The 17171-nt window shown below is 39.1% G+C and overlaps 1 protein-coding gene across 1 annotated transcript in view; it reads left to right on the plus strand.

The window, feature by feature from the left end:
• PPA2 (inorganic pyrophosphatase 2) overlaps positions 1–17171 on the plus strand; it is a 38799-nt gene that overhangs the window by 7128 nt on the left and 14500 nt on the right. Inside the window, exons 4-7 of the mRNA XM_052775125.1 lie at positions 5264–5317; positions 7837–7956; positions 10431–10517; positions 11823–11949. Of these exons, the coding sequence (XP_052631085.1) occupies positions 5264–5317; positions 7837–7956; positions 10431–10517; positions 11823–11949 (388 nt within the window). The remainder of the gene's footprint in view (positions 1–5263; positions 5318–7836; positions 7957–10430; positions 10518–11822; positions 11950–17171) is intronic.

The following is a 17171-nucleotide window of genomic DNA, read 5'->3' on the forward strand; positions in this document are numbered from 1 at the left end:
TTATGTGTGTTCAGGGACTTGTGTGTTCCAAATTTTAGATTATCAGTGAAGCCTTCATCCTGATGCTTGAACTTGCCCAGACTTTTTCTGTGGATGTGTCCAATAGCTGCAAGCCTTGCTTTGTGTTCTTATAGATTAACAAATACTGAGAATAGAAGTAATCTTCACTCAGTGGTCCAGTTAAAATCTACTGGAGTAGAGTTGGTTTACTGAGAAAGTTGCATCAGTGATTTGATCAAGCTTAACTTCAAATTGATGGTTCCTTAAACTTGAGAAAAGTCAGTGTTTCATTTTCATTCATGTCATGGTTGTACACTGACTAGTTTTGCAGGTGAATGTGTCCAGTAACTAGTTTATCAGAGAATATGCCTGACACCACTTTTGGGATACCTGTGGGTAAAAACTTAGGTAGTGTTCGTGATTCCCTTTTCACTATAACGTGAGGGAGGTACACTATGAAGAGGCTGCAGGCACTTTGTTTTTATGCTGGGCACTGCATTCCTTTTTTGCTGTGTGGCGTGTTAATTTATATTGGAAAAGTTCCATTGACTTCTCATTTAGATACAGTATATTTGCTCCAGATGTTGCTGGCATCTGGTTTGTTGTTTTCATTGGCAAATACCTTGTAGCAAGCGTTACATTGGGAATGCTTATAACACCAGTGCTCGTTTTATAAGCAAGCCCCTCTCCATTTATTTCTGGGTGTATTTCATGACAGTCCTTATTTTCCTTCTCCTTTTTTTCCTTTTTTTTTTTTCTTTTTTTCCTTTTAAACATCATCCTTTGTTCATGCTGCTGCTAGACTGCAGCTCATCTTTTTCATTCTCATTAGTCCTCAGGTGCATGCTACCATGTTCAGTTGATGGCTGATGAGAATCCCTGCAAGATTGCAAATGAGCAGACAGAAAAGAAATGGAAATGATAGCTGCTTTTTCTTCTGTCTGTCTTGTGAGCTCAGAGCTTCTCAGTGTGGAAGGGTCAGCAGCCCCCAAATGTTGCCCTCTAATGCTTTCAGATTTTTTTTTTTAAGCACTCTTACTATAAAAACAACACAAGTAACTGTAAGCTTTAGCGTATCTCTTCTCCCTGTCATGCAAGCGTGGTGGTGAATGGCAGTCAGGCCTTAAAAAGTGGTGATGTTTGTCATTTTATGAAATTATACTGAATTTCTGTTCCTCTATCTCTCTTGTTTTGTCACTTCCATCAGTCTGCATAGGTTGCTCCACTTCTGCTTCAAATTAGCTGAACCTTCAGAGTTTAACATTAAGTCTTGCAGCCCTTGGGCAGAATCATACCTATTCAAAACCTTCCCCTTAAATGCACCAGCTAAGGAACTTGGGAAGACTGGGAAAGGAAACAGTTGAACAGGAAAGGGAAAGTTAGGTAAGGAAGAATTGTTTCTGAGAAGGGTGTATGGAAGTCCAGAAGGGCAGGTTGTAAAAATAGTGCCAGAAATGTGCTTAATTTTTTTTTTTCTTCCTGTGATATTGAGGTTTGTAATAACAAACCCTGATCAAAATGCATTATCTTCTATAAGAATCTGTGCAGCCAGAGCTAGCAGTTATTTTTGGCCATCAGTCTTAGTGGAGAGAACGTTGACTCACAGTTTACCTGGGTACAACAGTCTGTATTTCCTTGCTTTTCTCAACCCTTGCTGTATGAATATGTTGAAGTAGATTTGTATGCCTTTTTATCTTTCTGTGTTTTTCTTATTTCAAAAACCAAAAACTGTTCCTGTTCTCTGTGTAAGAGAGAGACCTTTTTGCTTGTCTCAGCAAAACCGGTATCACGATACATTAAAAATTATGCTCAACTGAAATGGAATGCAGTAAGTTGCCAAGCAGGGTTAAAGAAAACACCCCAATAAAGCAAACACTTATTTACATCCTATGTGAGTTCCCATGTAATGTACTTAGCATGTAGTTCTTAGGAAATAAAGGATATCATTTAGACATACTGGTTATTTCTTCTGATGTAATCTTCTGCTGATTTTCGTATTCGGTTTTAGAAATTAGGAAATGCACTTTTGACTTCTGTGAGCAAATGGATTCCTCCCTCTGCCCCCCTTCAAGGTATAATAGACCATAACTACAAATGTCTGTCTTTTGTTCACATTAACCCAAAGTCAAACAAGCTATGTAATACGCTGTGTTGAAAGTCTCTCTGGGCTCTGTCAGGTCACTTCCCCTAGCAGATGGGTTCTGTCCCTTTTTCTGAATCTAGGAAACTGTTTCCTCCTCTTTTCTTGCGTGCTCCAGGACACTCCTTCTGAAGAAACTGTCAGCCAGCAGAGTTGGCATGAGGCTAGCCTGTAGGAACTACTCCATCTGGCCTGTTGTACAGTCTGCTGTCATGAAGTGGAGTCCCTTCGACATTAGGCGTTTGCAGAGTTGGATTAAATCTAGACTGCAGCAAGCAGCATCTCATAAGCAGACTAGTTGACTGCTGTCATACTAAGGCTGTTAAATGGTAAACTTTCCAGAGCAATAGTTTTCATTTCATGAGAGATCTTTTTCTTTCACTGGGAAGGTGAGTCAAATGGGCTGTTGAAACAATCTTCACCATTGCTTGAGGGGGTAGAAGTGCTCACTTGGGGGTTTGGTGAGGTGGAATTTTTTGTTTCACTGATTTAAAATAAAGATAAAAATATCAATTACCAGATGCATTCACCATCCAAAACTAACCACTGAATGGCATATGCAGATGGTAATCTGTGAAGACAGGTGGTGTCTGACACTTGCATTTCTGTTTGCAGCTGAGGCAGGGATGGTTTTGCAGCAAGGGATGGGGGAGAACATTCAAGTGGTCAGAAGGAATAGGTGCTTGGTCTGGGAAAATAAGAGTGATGGAAAAATTCCCGGGTGATATTTAGGCAAGGAGGGAAATGAGATGGGAGAGAGGAGGAAAAAAAACTCCTAAAAAACCAGAGGAGTATGCTTCTTGCTCTCTTTCTATCAAACTATCTAGTATGTGCTCTCCTTTCCACACCAGTGAATCCTGTCTCATCACTGTGAAAATGTGATTGCCCTATAAATAAAAGGTTTTATTTTTAATTGTAAGCACTGCATGAAGTTATTGATCTCTTGTAAATGCTTGTGGCAGCTTTGCATTAGAGAGAGTACTTTCAGGGATTCTTTTGCATACAAATTAATCTGTCAGGCTGTCATATTTAACACTCATGACAAGTCACATTTGACTGATACCACAGGTTATAGAGGCCTGGTCTTAGAGCTGAGTTAAATCCAAGTGATTTTTTTTGTTTTTGAGAGCAGCATTATATTCATTTCAGTCCAGTTGTTGTCCAGTCCTGAGAGTTGTTTTGGTGAAGACCTGGAATAACTCTTGACCAATTAAAGCTCAAACCAAGGTTTACAGGCTGCTGAAGCCATTGTGTTAGACATGGTCAGGAAAATGTACAGTGGCATCTAAACAACAAAAATACAGGATTGTGGTGGAGGGGTAGACATTGTGTATAATTCCAAGAGTAGTTTGTAGGTTTTCTGCCTGTAGCTACCAGTCAGAACAATTCTTTGACCTGCTTGGCAGTTCCCTAAGAGTTTCTTGTCAGCACTGGCTTTCATGCTGTGCATTTCTTTTTTCCAGGTGTTCCCAGATGGATGTGCAGACTTTATTTGGCTCTCTTCCAACCCTTCCCTTACCTGCTGCTGCATGTATGTTGCTTTGTTCTGTCTGCTTCCTTAGTGTTGACATCTTTTTGAGCTCTCTTTCTGTTTACTTCTCTGTTTCAGCCGTTCTTACATACATAAGGTGTACCTTATGGAACTGATCTGAAGCACCTTTCTCTTTTTGGTTTTTTTTTTCTTGTTTTATTTGGTTATGACCTGATCAGGAAAAGTGATTCCATCTGACATGCCACTGATTGCAATATTGGCACAGTACTTATGGATGGCGAATTTAATTTAAATTTACTGGGAATTTGCTGTCAGGATTGTGCATAGCTTGTGATATCTCATGGGAGAAATGCCGAGTGACAGCTGGGTTTATCCTTTGCTTTCTTGCTTTCCATGTTCCAGGTTTGTTTGGGAGGAGCAGAGCATAGAACCATTGGAATTACTTTAATCAGGCTGTGGCATTGACCCCGGTAATGGTATTTGTTTGTTGCAGCTGCAGGATAGAAGGAGCAAAAATACAAATATTTAAGAGTCCGCTGCAGCCTTAACTGCAGTGTAGTTAAAGAGTTAGTGCAAGTCTTCAGTTGGTTTAACTTTATATTTTTTTTTTCTACAAATTTCTGCAAAAACATATTTTGTCCTTCCTGAACTGTTGTAATTTTTTAATACCAATGCAAGTTTTGTTTGGCTATGAAGAGACGTCCCAAGCAATGTGATATTTGGGGGTTATTTTAGTAATCTAGGAGAAAATAGGTTGTAGATATTGCTGGGTGGTTTCGTCTAGTTACCCATTTCGATTAATGCTCTACTCCTTGGTGGTGCTTAACTCTGACAGCTTCAGAAGAAGAGACCTTATGGCAGTTACACAGATTTTTTTATCTTTGGAAAATGTCACTTTAACCTCCTCAGTAAGAAGGGCGTAGATTACTTATTTTTCTTCTAAAGGCATGAAAGTTTACATGTTTTAGGTTTATTCTCCCTACACCCTCCTTCTTAAAACAACTTTCACTTTGTTTCTATTAGGAAGAAGGCTAATGCAAACATGAGGTGTCTGTGTCGATGTCCTTCCTCTGCCATCACTTTTTGGATTCATTTTGCCTCACTTCAGCCAGATTTGACTGAGAATCAGAAATGTCAATGGTTGTTGAATTTGCATGGATTTTTAAAAAAATGAATGCGGCAAAAAAGGAGGGCCTGAAGAAATAAATCCTCAGGGGGAAAAAACCAAAACACTGTCCTTTCCATTGCTTGAGGGAAGCTAACTCTGTCCTATAGAAACATCCAGTCCTCTTTGACTAGTAGACTGAACCACTGCCTTGTGGCAAACCATTCCATGGACTTCCTGAACATTTTGTGAAGAATAATATTGATAACGGGAATAAAAAACATCATGTGGATTTCCACTACTTGTAGCTGTTCGTATTCTCAAAGGGGTGGGGTGGGGAAAGGATGAACCAAGGAGGTTGAATATCATTGTGCGGAACTAAACAAATTGTACTTAACGTAAAAGCAGCTGGAACAGAGAGATGTGATATATGTTGCTGCTGAATACAGAGAATAGAATTTGTCTTATTGTAAAATACTAATAAAGTGGATTTTATTTTCAGTTCTGTCATTGTTTTTTGTTTTAGGTCCTGTTTAATATGATTGTAGAAGTGCCTCGTTGGACAAATGCAAAAATGGAGGTAATTAAGAAAAATACTTTGATTATATAGCTATTTATGAAAGTTATGACAGTGCAGTGGCTTCCAGTAGTCAGAGTTTAATCAGAGTGTGGATTACTCTTTACACATAAAATTTTCTCTGTTAAAAAATTAATTTGAAGTTGCACGTTCAGACACTTTCCTTGTGATTATAAAAAGTGTTGAAGTTCTAATTTTGTTTCCCTTCTGCGGGTGAGTACTGCATCTTGACAGTCCTCTGACTGCAGAGTGCAGCATACCTGCAATAGCGTCCTAGAGTAATGGCTTGCAGGACATTGTCCAATATTTAGTCTTACTCCTGCTTGCTCATAGAGCATTTCACTCAGGATTTAATTCCTTTCATTTCTGCTCTACAGTGTGCTAGGCCAAATCCTGACAAATGGAGTTGCAAATGAAAAAGCATTTCCTTGTGACAAAAAAAATACTTGGGCACCTCACTGATTGAAAGTATGTACTCCTGTAGGGAGACATTTTAAAAGTAGAGCCTGGTGGGTTGTTCCTCTGCAGTTACAATATAGAAGCTGAGTAATGCTTCATCTGTAGTGTTTGTGAAACAACAGATCTCACCAGGATATGTCCTGTCTTCCTGAACATTTGTATTAATTTTAGGTATGCTTCCTGGATGCTTTTAAAGACGTTGGTGGTTGAGCTGTTAACTATTTTGATTATTTAACGTAACACCAAAGAACCTTCGCTGCCTGTTATTTCAGAATTTTGTTTTCTCCTTTCCCTGATGCTGGAAAATCACTTGAACTGTGTTTACCACCACAGTTGTAAGCAGGGTTACCTTGGATATTTACCTTGTATTTTAAGATGATGATTTATTGTGGAAGCTGAGTTCTCTTTTGCAGAGTTTCCCTTTGGCAACGCTATTTGAACTCGTTGTGTAAAGCTCAGGTTGCTCTCCCTCCCCTCTTCTCTGCACATTATGTCAAGGGTATAAAACTTTGCTGTCCTGTTAGGTTCAGAAATTGGTGGGTTTAGACTTTTCTGGCTTGATAGAGGAGACCAGATGTAGTTCTCTAATCTGAACTCTTAATGTATTTGAAATTTCCTGCATTAATTGTTAAGGCAGTTGTCTTGCCTTGCCATTGTGTCCTGGCAAGTCCTTCAGTCCAGACTGTGGTAAGGTGCTAATACCAGGTCTTGTCTGCATCTCCGTGCTGAGATTCCCTCACATGGAATGGAGACTGTAGGAAATTAAACCTTGCCTTAGGATGAATGTTTCCCACTGTTAGATCGCCAGTGCCAGATCTCCTGCTCATCAGTTTGTTGTACTTCTGTTGTTCTTCCCTTGATTTTACTGAAGGTGCTTTTCATGAGACTTTTGTCTGCTGTTGTCAGTTACTCCTCTTTGTCCTGGTTTACATCAAGAAAAAGCATTGTTGAGCTCCACTTTGGTCAAAGTCCCAGGTGGCATATTCGAGGTCTTCACTGTTAAGTTATGACCAGAAGCAGGTAGAACCAAGTGTGAAACCAGAAATGTGTGAACCTTGATCTCAGCTCTTGGGGAGATTTTACTTGTGGAATCAGTGCATGCTATTGATAGTTTGGTGTGGTTCAAAAAGGTGGAATTCCTTTGGGATGGCTTTGGTGGTGGTGCTTTAGGTAAATTATAAGAATGTTATAAAATGAGTATGGACTAAGGGCTGTGTGCTTATGCATACAAACTATGTACTGCCTGAGCCAGTGTAACCACTTGAGCCTGTAACAAATGTGACACCATTCAGGTGAATGTGTGTAAGGTGAATGAGGCAAGCTAACATGGATTGGATTGTGGTGTGGAGTGTCAAAAGGATGGTGACAGTGAATTAGTTGATGCGTGGTAGGTAACTCATATGGCAGTGGGTTTGTATTTGAGGTTTTGGGGAGGATGATGACAATAATAAACTGTTCAGCTTTAATTAGTTCAGTCCTTCTATGAGTGCTTCTTTGGGAATAAGAATGCCTTCTATGCTAGCTTAATTTGTTCCAAATCTGCGGTAAGTTGGCATTTGATGACTAGGCAGAACTTGTGCCTACTAAAAAGCATTTGTATGCTGAGAGGTGGTGGAGAGAAGGGATGTATGCAATAGGAGAGCAATGAACAGAGGGTGAGAAGGTGAAACACTTCCCCTGTTGCTGACAAAGCCCCTGTTGTCAGAAGAACTTGTGCCACCATTTGCATGTCTGTTGAACTTGTATTATAAAGTGCAAGAGCTTCTAACTTAAGTTCCTTTCAGTATTTATGTTTGATCATGACAGTCTCCTTTATAAATTTATGACTTTCTCTTCTAGATTAATTTTTTTCTTGCATACTCCACAACATTATTTAAAACCTTAATAAGCTGCTTTTTGAACATGACCCTTGAGATTTAGAGTGAGGCCATCATAATTTTAATAATTCTCAAACCACAAGCACATGCTCCCAGATGGATCTTTCTAACTGGTTGGGCACAGAATGAATTGCTTTCCATTTTACCATTCTCTCTCTCTCTCTGTGTCTTTCATGATCTGCTTAGATTGCCACTGAGGAGCCGTTGAATCCCATTAAACAAGATATAAAGAAAGGCAAGCTTCGATATGTGGCAAATATCTTTCCTCACAAGGGTTATATATGGAATTATGGTGCCCTCCCACAGGTAACATTTTTGTTATAATGGTGAAAGTTTTCTGTCTTCTGTGTAAATTGCCTTGTAAATCTTGGGTACTGCCTGAATGCAAATCAGTTGCAAGAGGAATGTTTCCCTTTGATGCATTTGTAAATTAGGATTTTTTTTATGTTGAGCTTTATAGTGTCCATAAATTTTGATCAGAATTTGGGTGTAGGTGTAAATATGTGCTGTGTTTCAGGAAGGAGTTAAATGGTCAAGAAATCTTGAATCTTTAGTCTCCATCTCTGTACTGTAGTGACAGAATTAAACTGTTGTGGTCTGCCATTAAAGAATATTTTGTCAAGTAGCCCTTTTCTGCTTAAACAAGGCATTTTTTAAAAAACTAATTTAGGATTTTCATGTATTGCAGCATAAATTTTAATTGGGATTTCTTAATATCTTTAACAAAGAGGAACACAAGGGCTGCTCTTTTTTAGATTAAACCTCAACTGCCTTAGGTAACTTTTCTCTGAACTGTGAGACTTTACTGATCATGACACATTCAAAACTTTGAGCCTTGAAAAAGCCCAACTAATGGCTGAAATTCTCAGTGTAATGAGAATTGAATAAAATTCAATTATGAAAATCATGAAATGAATAAAAAGTTTTAAACTTTTCATTTGGAGGAGATTTGACCATGGACAGCAGGAGCTAACAGTATTGCTCCTTGTAAAAGTTTTAAACTTTTCATTTCTATGAATAACATGTTGGACTTAAATTAGTACGGAAGAACATGATGGAGCTAGAAAAGAGTAATTTTTTTTTCTTTACACTTAACTGCATAAGCAATGAAAGTTTACTCCCGGAAATCTGCTTAGGTATTTGATCCCTGAGGAGGAGATACCAGGCAGGTGCTGGAGTATAGCAATGAAGTTCTTATCCAGTTAGCAGTCTCAGTAGACAAGGTTTCCAAGCAGGTATAGTTGGGAACCAGCAATTCCATTTAATGTTTTGAAATTTGTGTGTGCCTTAGTACAAAGCCAAAATTAAACATTTGAATATTTTCCTGCACAAAGTGCATTATTTGGACTGATGACACTTTCCCCAGGAGAAGTGTTCAGCTTACCTTGTTACCTTGTGAGTCAGAGAGGGCTGGAGATAATTGTCATTTTTATTTTCTGTAATAACTTTAAAATACCAGTTGGATCATTACACCTCCAATTGTTTGAAGACTAGATGATACTCCAGATTCCTGCTAGCAGCTGTAACAAACAAAATCCATTCAGTGTCTCCATTATCACAAGAGGACTTCTCATCAGGATTAGCAGTTGCCAGAAGTTCAACTCTAGTATATGGCTTAGATATGTATTTGTGGCTGCTGTTTTATACTGTGGAACAGAGAAGAAAAAAATGACAGTAGGACTACCATTATTGCAGGAGTTGCTGTGCTGTCCAGAGAACAATACCATTCCTAGTGAGCTTTCCTTCTAACCTACAGGTGGAGGGGTGCAGCTGGGCAGGAGAATAATACTGGTATAATGCAGCCTGAAATAAAAAGCACTTTGGAAGAGTATTGGAAAAACAAATTTTAAGTTGAAATCTTCTCTTGATGCCACTTCAGCAATTTTTTTGGTAGTGATTCTGCTACCTAAACACCTGACCATTTGCTTGTTCTCAAGAACAAGTTTGAGGTGGAAGTTTGACCATGGACAGCAGGAGCTAACAGTATAGGTCCTTGGAAAAAAAGTTTTGTAACACTTTTTCAACAAAACTTCATTGGACTCAAAATTCTTACCAGGAAAACTTCTCAACTTCAGAATGAGTTACTCATTACTAGCCAGTAAGAGACAAAACAAGTACTGGTCTAGTAATTAAATTAGTATAACTTGGCTATGATTCCTTGTTTGTATAGAGCTCAGAGCAGGGATTTGAACTTGCCTCCTGGAGAAGCTTCTTTGGTCTTAAAACTGTTAGCTGTTCTTGGGAATGAACGCATCTCAAAATACTCAGAAGTATTTCATACCTAGATCTAAAAACTTTAAAAAGCTAATTGAGTGCAGACAAACCCATACCTAGGAGCTTGGTTAGCTCAAAGCCTAGATGTTTTTGAAAGCAACTTAGGTTAGTGCCATGGTATTTAAAGAGTATAATAAGAATGTAGTTGTAGGATGTCCTAGCTTAATCCCACAACTACTAGTAACCAGAAAAATACATATTCAGGGTCCTCTGATGCCTTAATCACTGCAATTTGATAAAGTGTATCTGAGTCACAGATGCAGTTAATATTTTTGTTACTGTGTTCTCAGTAATCCTCATGTTACTTGTCCTGAGTATGAGGATGAGTCAGTCAACCTCAGTCCAGTGGCTGTTTGTTTGTTTGTTTTTTCTTTTCCCATTAAGCAAGCCTGTTCTCAGAAAGCTGATGTTTTTATTGGTGTTTTTATTAACCCTAATAATTTAGTGGTTAGATGAATTGTAATTGCAGATCAGCTGGTAACTGATAATTCTCTTTCCTTTGACAGACCTGGGAAGATCCAAACCATACAGATAACATTACAGGATGTTGTGGGGATAATGATCCTATTGATGTTTGTGAAATAGGTTCAAAGGTTTGTCTTCATCAGCATTAATTTAATTTATTAGGGTTAATTTAATGATTTGGTAACAACTATTGGAAGAGAAGGGCATATGGAAAACAAGAAAACATGGTAGTAGTCTCAGGTGATGACAAAAGTAGGAGTAGAGGATCTGAGGAGGGTCTAGGTAAGGAAATGGTGTTTTTTAAAAAGGAGAAAAAAAAGCAGAATTTGGTAAAGTCTCTGTACTGGATAAAAGGGAAAATAAGAGAACACCACCCTGATGTTCTGTGGCTGGACAGTGAGTTTTGGGTGAAGGAGGAGGGGGTTAAGATTTTTAGGGAAAGAAAAGATTTCTTTCTTTTTCCCCCTGTTAGCAGTACTGGAGCTAGGAATAGGTTTCTGAAAGATGAGGAGGTATGGCAGTGTCATGCACATAAAATTACAAGGTCAGACCCACAAAGGAGGTAGGTTTGACTTTTCTCATAGGTTCGAACAGAAGTAGATCCCTCTCCTGTAGAGGAGAAGACAGGAACCTGTTGCAGGGTTATGAGATACAGTGTGGATGGATGAAAAAGAGGTGCAGCAAACACTATTAGTAGGTATAGGGGAAGGGTTTAGCTCACTGAAGGAAAATTCGACATATCTGGAGGCTGCAAAGAATGGAGCAGTCCTCCGTGGTATCAAAGATGGGGTTATGAAATGGATGAGTTTGAAAGAGGGGTCTCTTGGGGTATTTTAGGTAAGGGGAAATTTAATTGGTGACCTCAGTGAAGGTGGTTTTATTTGAGGAAAGGAACCTAAAGCTGAATTTCAAGGGATCTAGAAAGAGTTGTAAAGGGAACATTAGCTGATAGGGACAAGGTTCCCAAGAAAATGCAAAAAACGGTTGTGCTGATATTTCTGGGGAAGGGGTGTGTGTTTATATGTGTATATTGGAGTCTAGAGGAAGGAACAGAAAGACATAGATAAAGACCAAGAGTTGAGAAAGCAGAGCATTAAGATGCAGGAAAGAGTTAAAAAATTAGTATGAGATACTTTGACTTGCACTTTGGGGTGAAGATCAAGAAGGTGTGGGGGAAGTAGGGTAGAAAAGGAAAAATGTTCTAGCTTGTTGTCTACTTAAGTAAATACTGACTGGAGAATTGAGGGTTGAAGAATAGCAATGGTGGGAGAAAGGCTAATAATGTTAAATAGATGTGTACTGCATTTACAGATCTATCTTGCAATTCTGTTAGCTGCTGGTCAAAAATGTAGTAAAACTATTTTGTCTGTAAGGTAAAAGAGAAATTCTCTGTAGTGTTTTCCAAATCTTTGTAAGGTTATGTTCTGTTTCAGATTCGTTCTTCTGGTGAGATTGTTCAGGTGAAGGTCTTGGGTGTTTTAGCTCTTGTTGATGAAGGAGAGACAGATTGGAAGATAATTGCTATCAGTGTGGATGACCCAGAAGCTCAGAAAATCCATGGCAAGTATTTTTATCTTTCTTAATGCAAGTTTTGTCAGCAGCTTGCACAGTAGAATGGTACCTGAGTTTAGACCACCCAGGACAAGAAGAGGCAAGACAGCAGAAAGGCAAGACTTTTTGTTGTTGTTGTTGTTTAAATCAGGTGCTTCCTTTAAGAAGGGCATATGTGCTTTCACACTAAGCTTTTGGAAAGGTTCACTTGGATTTTCAAGAGGACCTGTCATGCAGAAAGTCTCTTGACTTCTGAAACACAACTGCCTTAGAAAGTGACCTCTTAAAATTACAGGCTTATCTCCTGTGTAATAGTGCATATTTACCCACTCGGATTATGTAGCATGCTGCTGTTTTCCTTGTTGAAAGTGTTTGTTCCTTTTATATTTGCAGGCATTGTGTTGCATTCTGAAAAGGGCTGTACATTTCCAGTGTTCAGTCACTTGTAACTGGGTTACTTCCAGGGTTTGTTGCCTAGTATGAATGATTAGGTTTCACCTGTTAGCTTGAAAACTTGTAAAGGAAACTGCTAATGCTGCTCACCCTACTTTCAGCCTTGATGATGACTAGCTGTGCAGGGGGAAATATCCTGTCCAGACTTGTCCTCTTTGTGACCATGCTTCTCGTATCCAAATGGAATTCAAGTACTGCAATGTGTCTATGTGAATAGCACGAGGTGTAATTCTGCTTGCAGACTGTTCAATAAGAAGATGATACAGACGTGTTAAAACTGCAGGGAGTTAGGTTTTTACAGCACAGGTAAAGTGCAGCTTTTCTCTGGATAAATGGAGGTTCACTTCCTCAAATGCAGTGTTACTAGGAATCATGACAATTAAGTGAGGAGGTTTGTCTAAAAGTTAGTGATTGTTATGAGATCAAAAACCATATATACCATCAGGTATGTATGATCAGAGCCTGCTCTTTGTTGGTAGGGAGCACCAACGCAGAGAGTGGCCTTTCTGTAGGAATAGGGCTATCCAGTAGCTTTTTAAGGAATTATGTTTCTTGGCCATTGAGGCTTTTTCCTGGTTTCTGAATGTAAAGTAAGTATATCACTGGACTGGCCCTTCATTCTCAGTTTTCTTGCAGGTTGCTTTCACGTGGAGAATACTTGGCTTGTGGGGAAAGAAGGGGAGAAGAGGAGATGAGGAAAAGGAAACTCTTGGGTTGATGCTGATTAAAATCATTGGGCAGATGAATTACTACATAGTGTTTATGACACTCTAACTACTTTGACAGTTAGAGATTAAGAAGTTCAGCTTAAGGAAATAGTAAGTAATAGTTTGCTGTTAAATGTTAGTATCAATTTAAACCTCTCTATAATGTGTAGTGAAATGTGATATAAGTGTCAGTAGTTAAAAGACAAGTAATTAGCACTTTATTTCTATACACTCTTCTGTTTAACTCTTACCTTTTTTCCTTAACAATTTCTGAGAGAGTTTAATCACAAAAGTGGGTGAGAGAATGTAAAAGGAGTCTGCTAAGTAGGGGCAAAACTGGGACAATTTATGCCATTAGGTTAAGCAGCTCTATTTGAAAGCCCTCTGTTTTGTTTTTTCAGGTAATGACTGATTTGTCAGCTGTGTTACAGCTTTAGTTCATTTGGGAGGGGAGTAAGAGTTTTAGTCTTGTTTTAAAAGGGGGGGGGGGAAATGGGCAAACCATCACCTGTAGTTGATTTCTGTGTGCATCCTTTCTTATCAGAGAATAGGTGCAAAACCTCAAGAAGAGAACTGTCCTTCTGAGGTTCAGAGAAGTGCAGAAATATTTATCCAGTTTATTATGATTTCCCTTTGGGATTGGAGTTGCAGTCCAGAATTTACAAAAGGAAAGTAAAAGGGGGGAAAAAAAAAAGCCCCCATCTGCTTTCACAAAACATGACTAGCTTGCAGTGTGTAACAGCAATCCTTCTTCAGTCGCAAAAAACAAACAAAACTGTTGGAGTAGGCAATACAATATGTCCTTTTATACTTGTTTTTTCCCCTTCCCAAAGTTGTTAATTATTTCAGCATAAAGGGATAGCAGCTACAGATAAAACCGGTATCTCCCTCAATAATTGACATGCTGCTGTGTTACAGTGGTGGCATCCTAGGAAAAGATGAGGCTAAGTGTTGCCTTCTAAGTCTGTCCAGTCCTTTTTTGTATCATTTGCTAAACATTTCAAATTGGACTGAGAATCATCACATTTGCTTTCAGCTCAGTATGTGCACATCCCCCAGTGAACATTTGGAAAAGATAATTCCGAGACACCAGAGTGGTGATTACTTGCAAACCCCATCCTGAGCCCGTGCAGTGTGTTAACTCCTCTTGCTGCTTTAAGCACACCCCAGGTACTCTGTATATTCTCCTTCTGGGATTGTGATCGTTCTCGTAAGTGCAATTGATTTTTCTGAGACTTCACAGAACTTAAAACTGAGCAGTCCTAACTTCTGAGCAGTTCTCATTGTTTATTCATAGCACTCCACTGTACTGTGTCCTGCAGGCATTTATTGATAAATACTGGTTTAAATTGGAAACCCTGCCTAGAACACTCTCTTTCACACAGAGCAATGAGAAACTCTAGTTTATAGTGACAATACCCAGGAATGATAAGGAATGCTTAGCAGCTATTCAACTCGGAACTGTGTCATTAATGGAAATAGCAGGGGCTTAGTGTCTTTTTGGACTGATTTTGGAAGGTAATCTGTTTGAAATTATAGCACTTAATACTGGTGGGCATGGGGACAATCTCACTCCAAATCCAAGCTGTATGTCAGATGATGTGTCATGATATGTCAGGTGTCTGTATGTGAGTTTCTTTTACACTAAAACTGGACATCTTAAGATTAATCTTATTTCAATAAGATCTGTCTGTGGCTACCTGAAAACCACTGTGTTGTCTTTCTGCTCAGGCAGTTGCTAGGCAGATGGCCATTAGTGGACCAGCAAAGCAACTTCAGACCAAGCAAGTCTGGGAAGGGCCTAAAAGCTCCCCATACACGGAAACACTAAATCTTGGAGATGTAATAGGCCTGTCTGCTTTTTTTTGTTGTTGTTGTTTGTTTGTTTTTTGTAAAATACTAGCCAGGAGAAGCAGCAAATACTTGGAGTGGAAAGGCTGCTTAACTGCTTATCTCATAATTTGGATTGAATTTAATATATTGGAATTCACATATCTGATGTGCTTTACAAGGTTGGGCTCGGAAAGGGTGAGTGATATTTTTGTGCTGTAATTTGGTCTAAATGTATATGGCATCTTCATGTTGGACAAGAGGTTTTGAAAATCACTGGCAGTTGAAGCAGGAAGTGTGTTTGAAGCAGCTTATGAGAAGTCTGACTTTGAAAAGGTCATCTTACCTTCCCTGAGCAAATTGGACAAATCATGTATGCTGGATGGCATTTTGGAGGTGATTTACCAGCCTGGAATCTTAGCAGCTGTTTTTCGCTCATGCTCATGGAAAGATGCCTGGATATATTCAACAGCAGTTGGTGATGTCTGCCGGCTTTGTTGCACTACCCTTTGCTGGCACTGGTACAGTTAACTGTGCTATGTTGCCATGCTTCTTTTCCAGTATGCAACTCAAGATTGGCTTTTTGAGTTAAGTGATCAAACCCTAAATGGTAAAAACAAAGCATATTGCATACTTTGTACCATATATTGTTATAGACCCTTGCATGTGAGTGTATTTATATGCAGAGAAGCAGCAGAGGCCCTGAAAACTTCTGTTGTGGATTTGTGTAAGCATTCAATATAAAGAAATTAATTATCTGTACTGAGGCTCCCCTCCTACCCCCTCACACCATGCTGCACAAAATACACCAAATGCCTTTATATGGAATGTAGCTGCTGCTTCCTGTAAATGTTTATAAGATGTTATTAAAAACATATGTCCTCTCTTCCCACAGACCTTGTTTAGAAGGCTTGCTGCAAGCATGTTGTTTTAGCTTTGCTTGCAAGAAGCAGCATCTGTTGTACTAAAAATGGTAGTTTTGTACAAATGCTTTTGTTGCTCTCTTTTGTAAAGCCAGATAGAATGGGGATCTGCATTTGCATTGGCTTTCTCCCTTGACAGAGAGCTAATAGCAATTGTTTGTGCCAACCTCTGGAGATTTTCCTTATTGAGACTAAACTGCAACCCTTAATGTGATTAGCCATCTCTTTTTAATCCTTGGTGCTTAACTTTGGTGCCCAGAAAAATGGGACCTATGGTTGTATGTAGGCAGTATAAGGAAATTGCCACCAGTGGGTACGTGGTGATAATGTACCTGCAGGAGCCTGACCTTTCTGCTCTGTCAACTCTGAGCAGGGCTTGCTTGCAGAGATGAAACCACATTAGGCCTGGTACATGCTTGCTACTCCTGTACTTGCTCGGCCCCTTTTGACACCAGTGTGAGTACATAGCTCTAAGGGAAGGTAAGCACTCAGGGTCAGAAAAAAATGTCTAACAGTATCTGCTGCAGAAAGGACATGTAAGTTGTTTTTTTTTTTTCTTTTTTAATTAGAATATGCAGCTAGCTTTTATAGATATTAGTGCAGTAAATCACTGTACTGCTTACTGTGATCTTTTCTTTTACCTTTCTTTGCTTACTCCTCTGTTTTCTGAGTATACTTTTCTCCTTCTCCCCCTGATAACCCAAAGATGCTGTTTGGATTTCAAAGTGAAGGACAAGCTGTCTTTCAAGCTTTTCTATGGCACCTTTTAATGAACTGAAGAGGTAGTTGTTGAGTGATGCGAGAGCTGCTGTTTTCCTTATATTTTGTGCTATGTGCTGACTCCACAGCAACAGGATCTTTTTTCTTTCTTTTTTTTTTTTGGTTGCGCCATTGCACTTTTTCCTGCTGCTTGCCACCAACTCCTATTATAATACAGATGATGTTGTTGGTTTGTTTTTTTTTTTTTCTTCAACCATTTAAGCTTCATTTGTTGCCTAGTAGCTGTCTTTCATAACAAAAAATAGTGAAGTGAAGCATGGGGATGAAGGAGTGTAACTTGCAAGGAACCAAGAAAATAAAAGCAACCACTGTCCCCCTTCTTAAGTCCTCAAAACCAGAGTATACAGCAGCCAGTACTTTAGGGGCCATATAATGCTGTAGCCTGATTCTGTGTAGTCATTTTACCTAGGCAAGGTATTTTCCAGTAGAGTGAGTGTGGAATTCAGAGAGATGATTCTATCCATGAAGATGGTCATCCTTATCTTAAGGAGGTAATGAAAGCCTGCCCCAAAGCCTATTCTAATATTTGAGTCCTTTA

Source organism: Harpia harpyja, chromosome 2, assembly GCF_026419915.1.
Source record: "Harpia harpyja isolate bHarHar1 chromosome 2, bHarHar1 primary haplotype, whole genome shotgun sequence".
In the NCBI taxonomy this organism is placed as follows: domain Eukaryota; kingdom Metazoa; phylum Chordata; class Aves; order Accipitriformes; family Accipitridae; genus Harpia; species Harpia harpyja.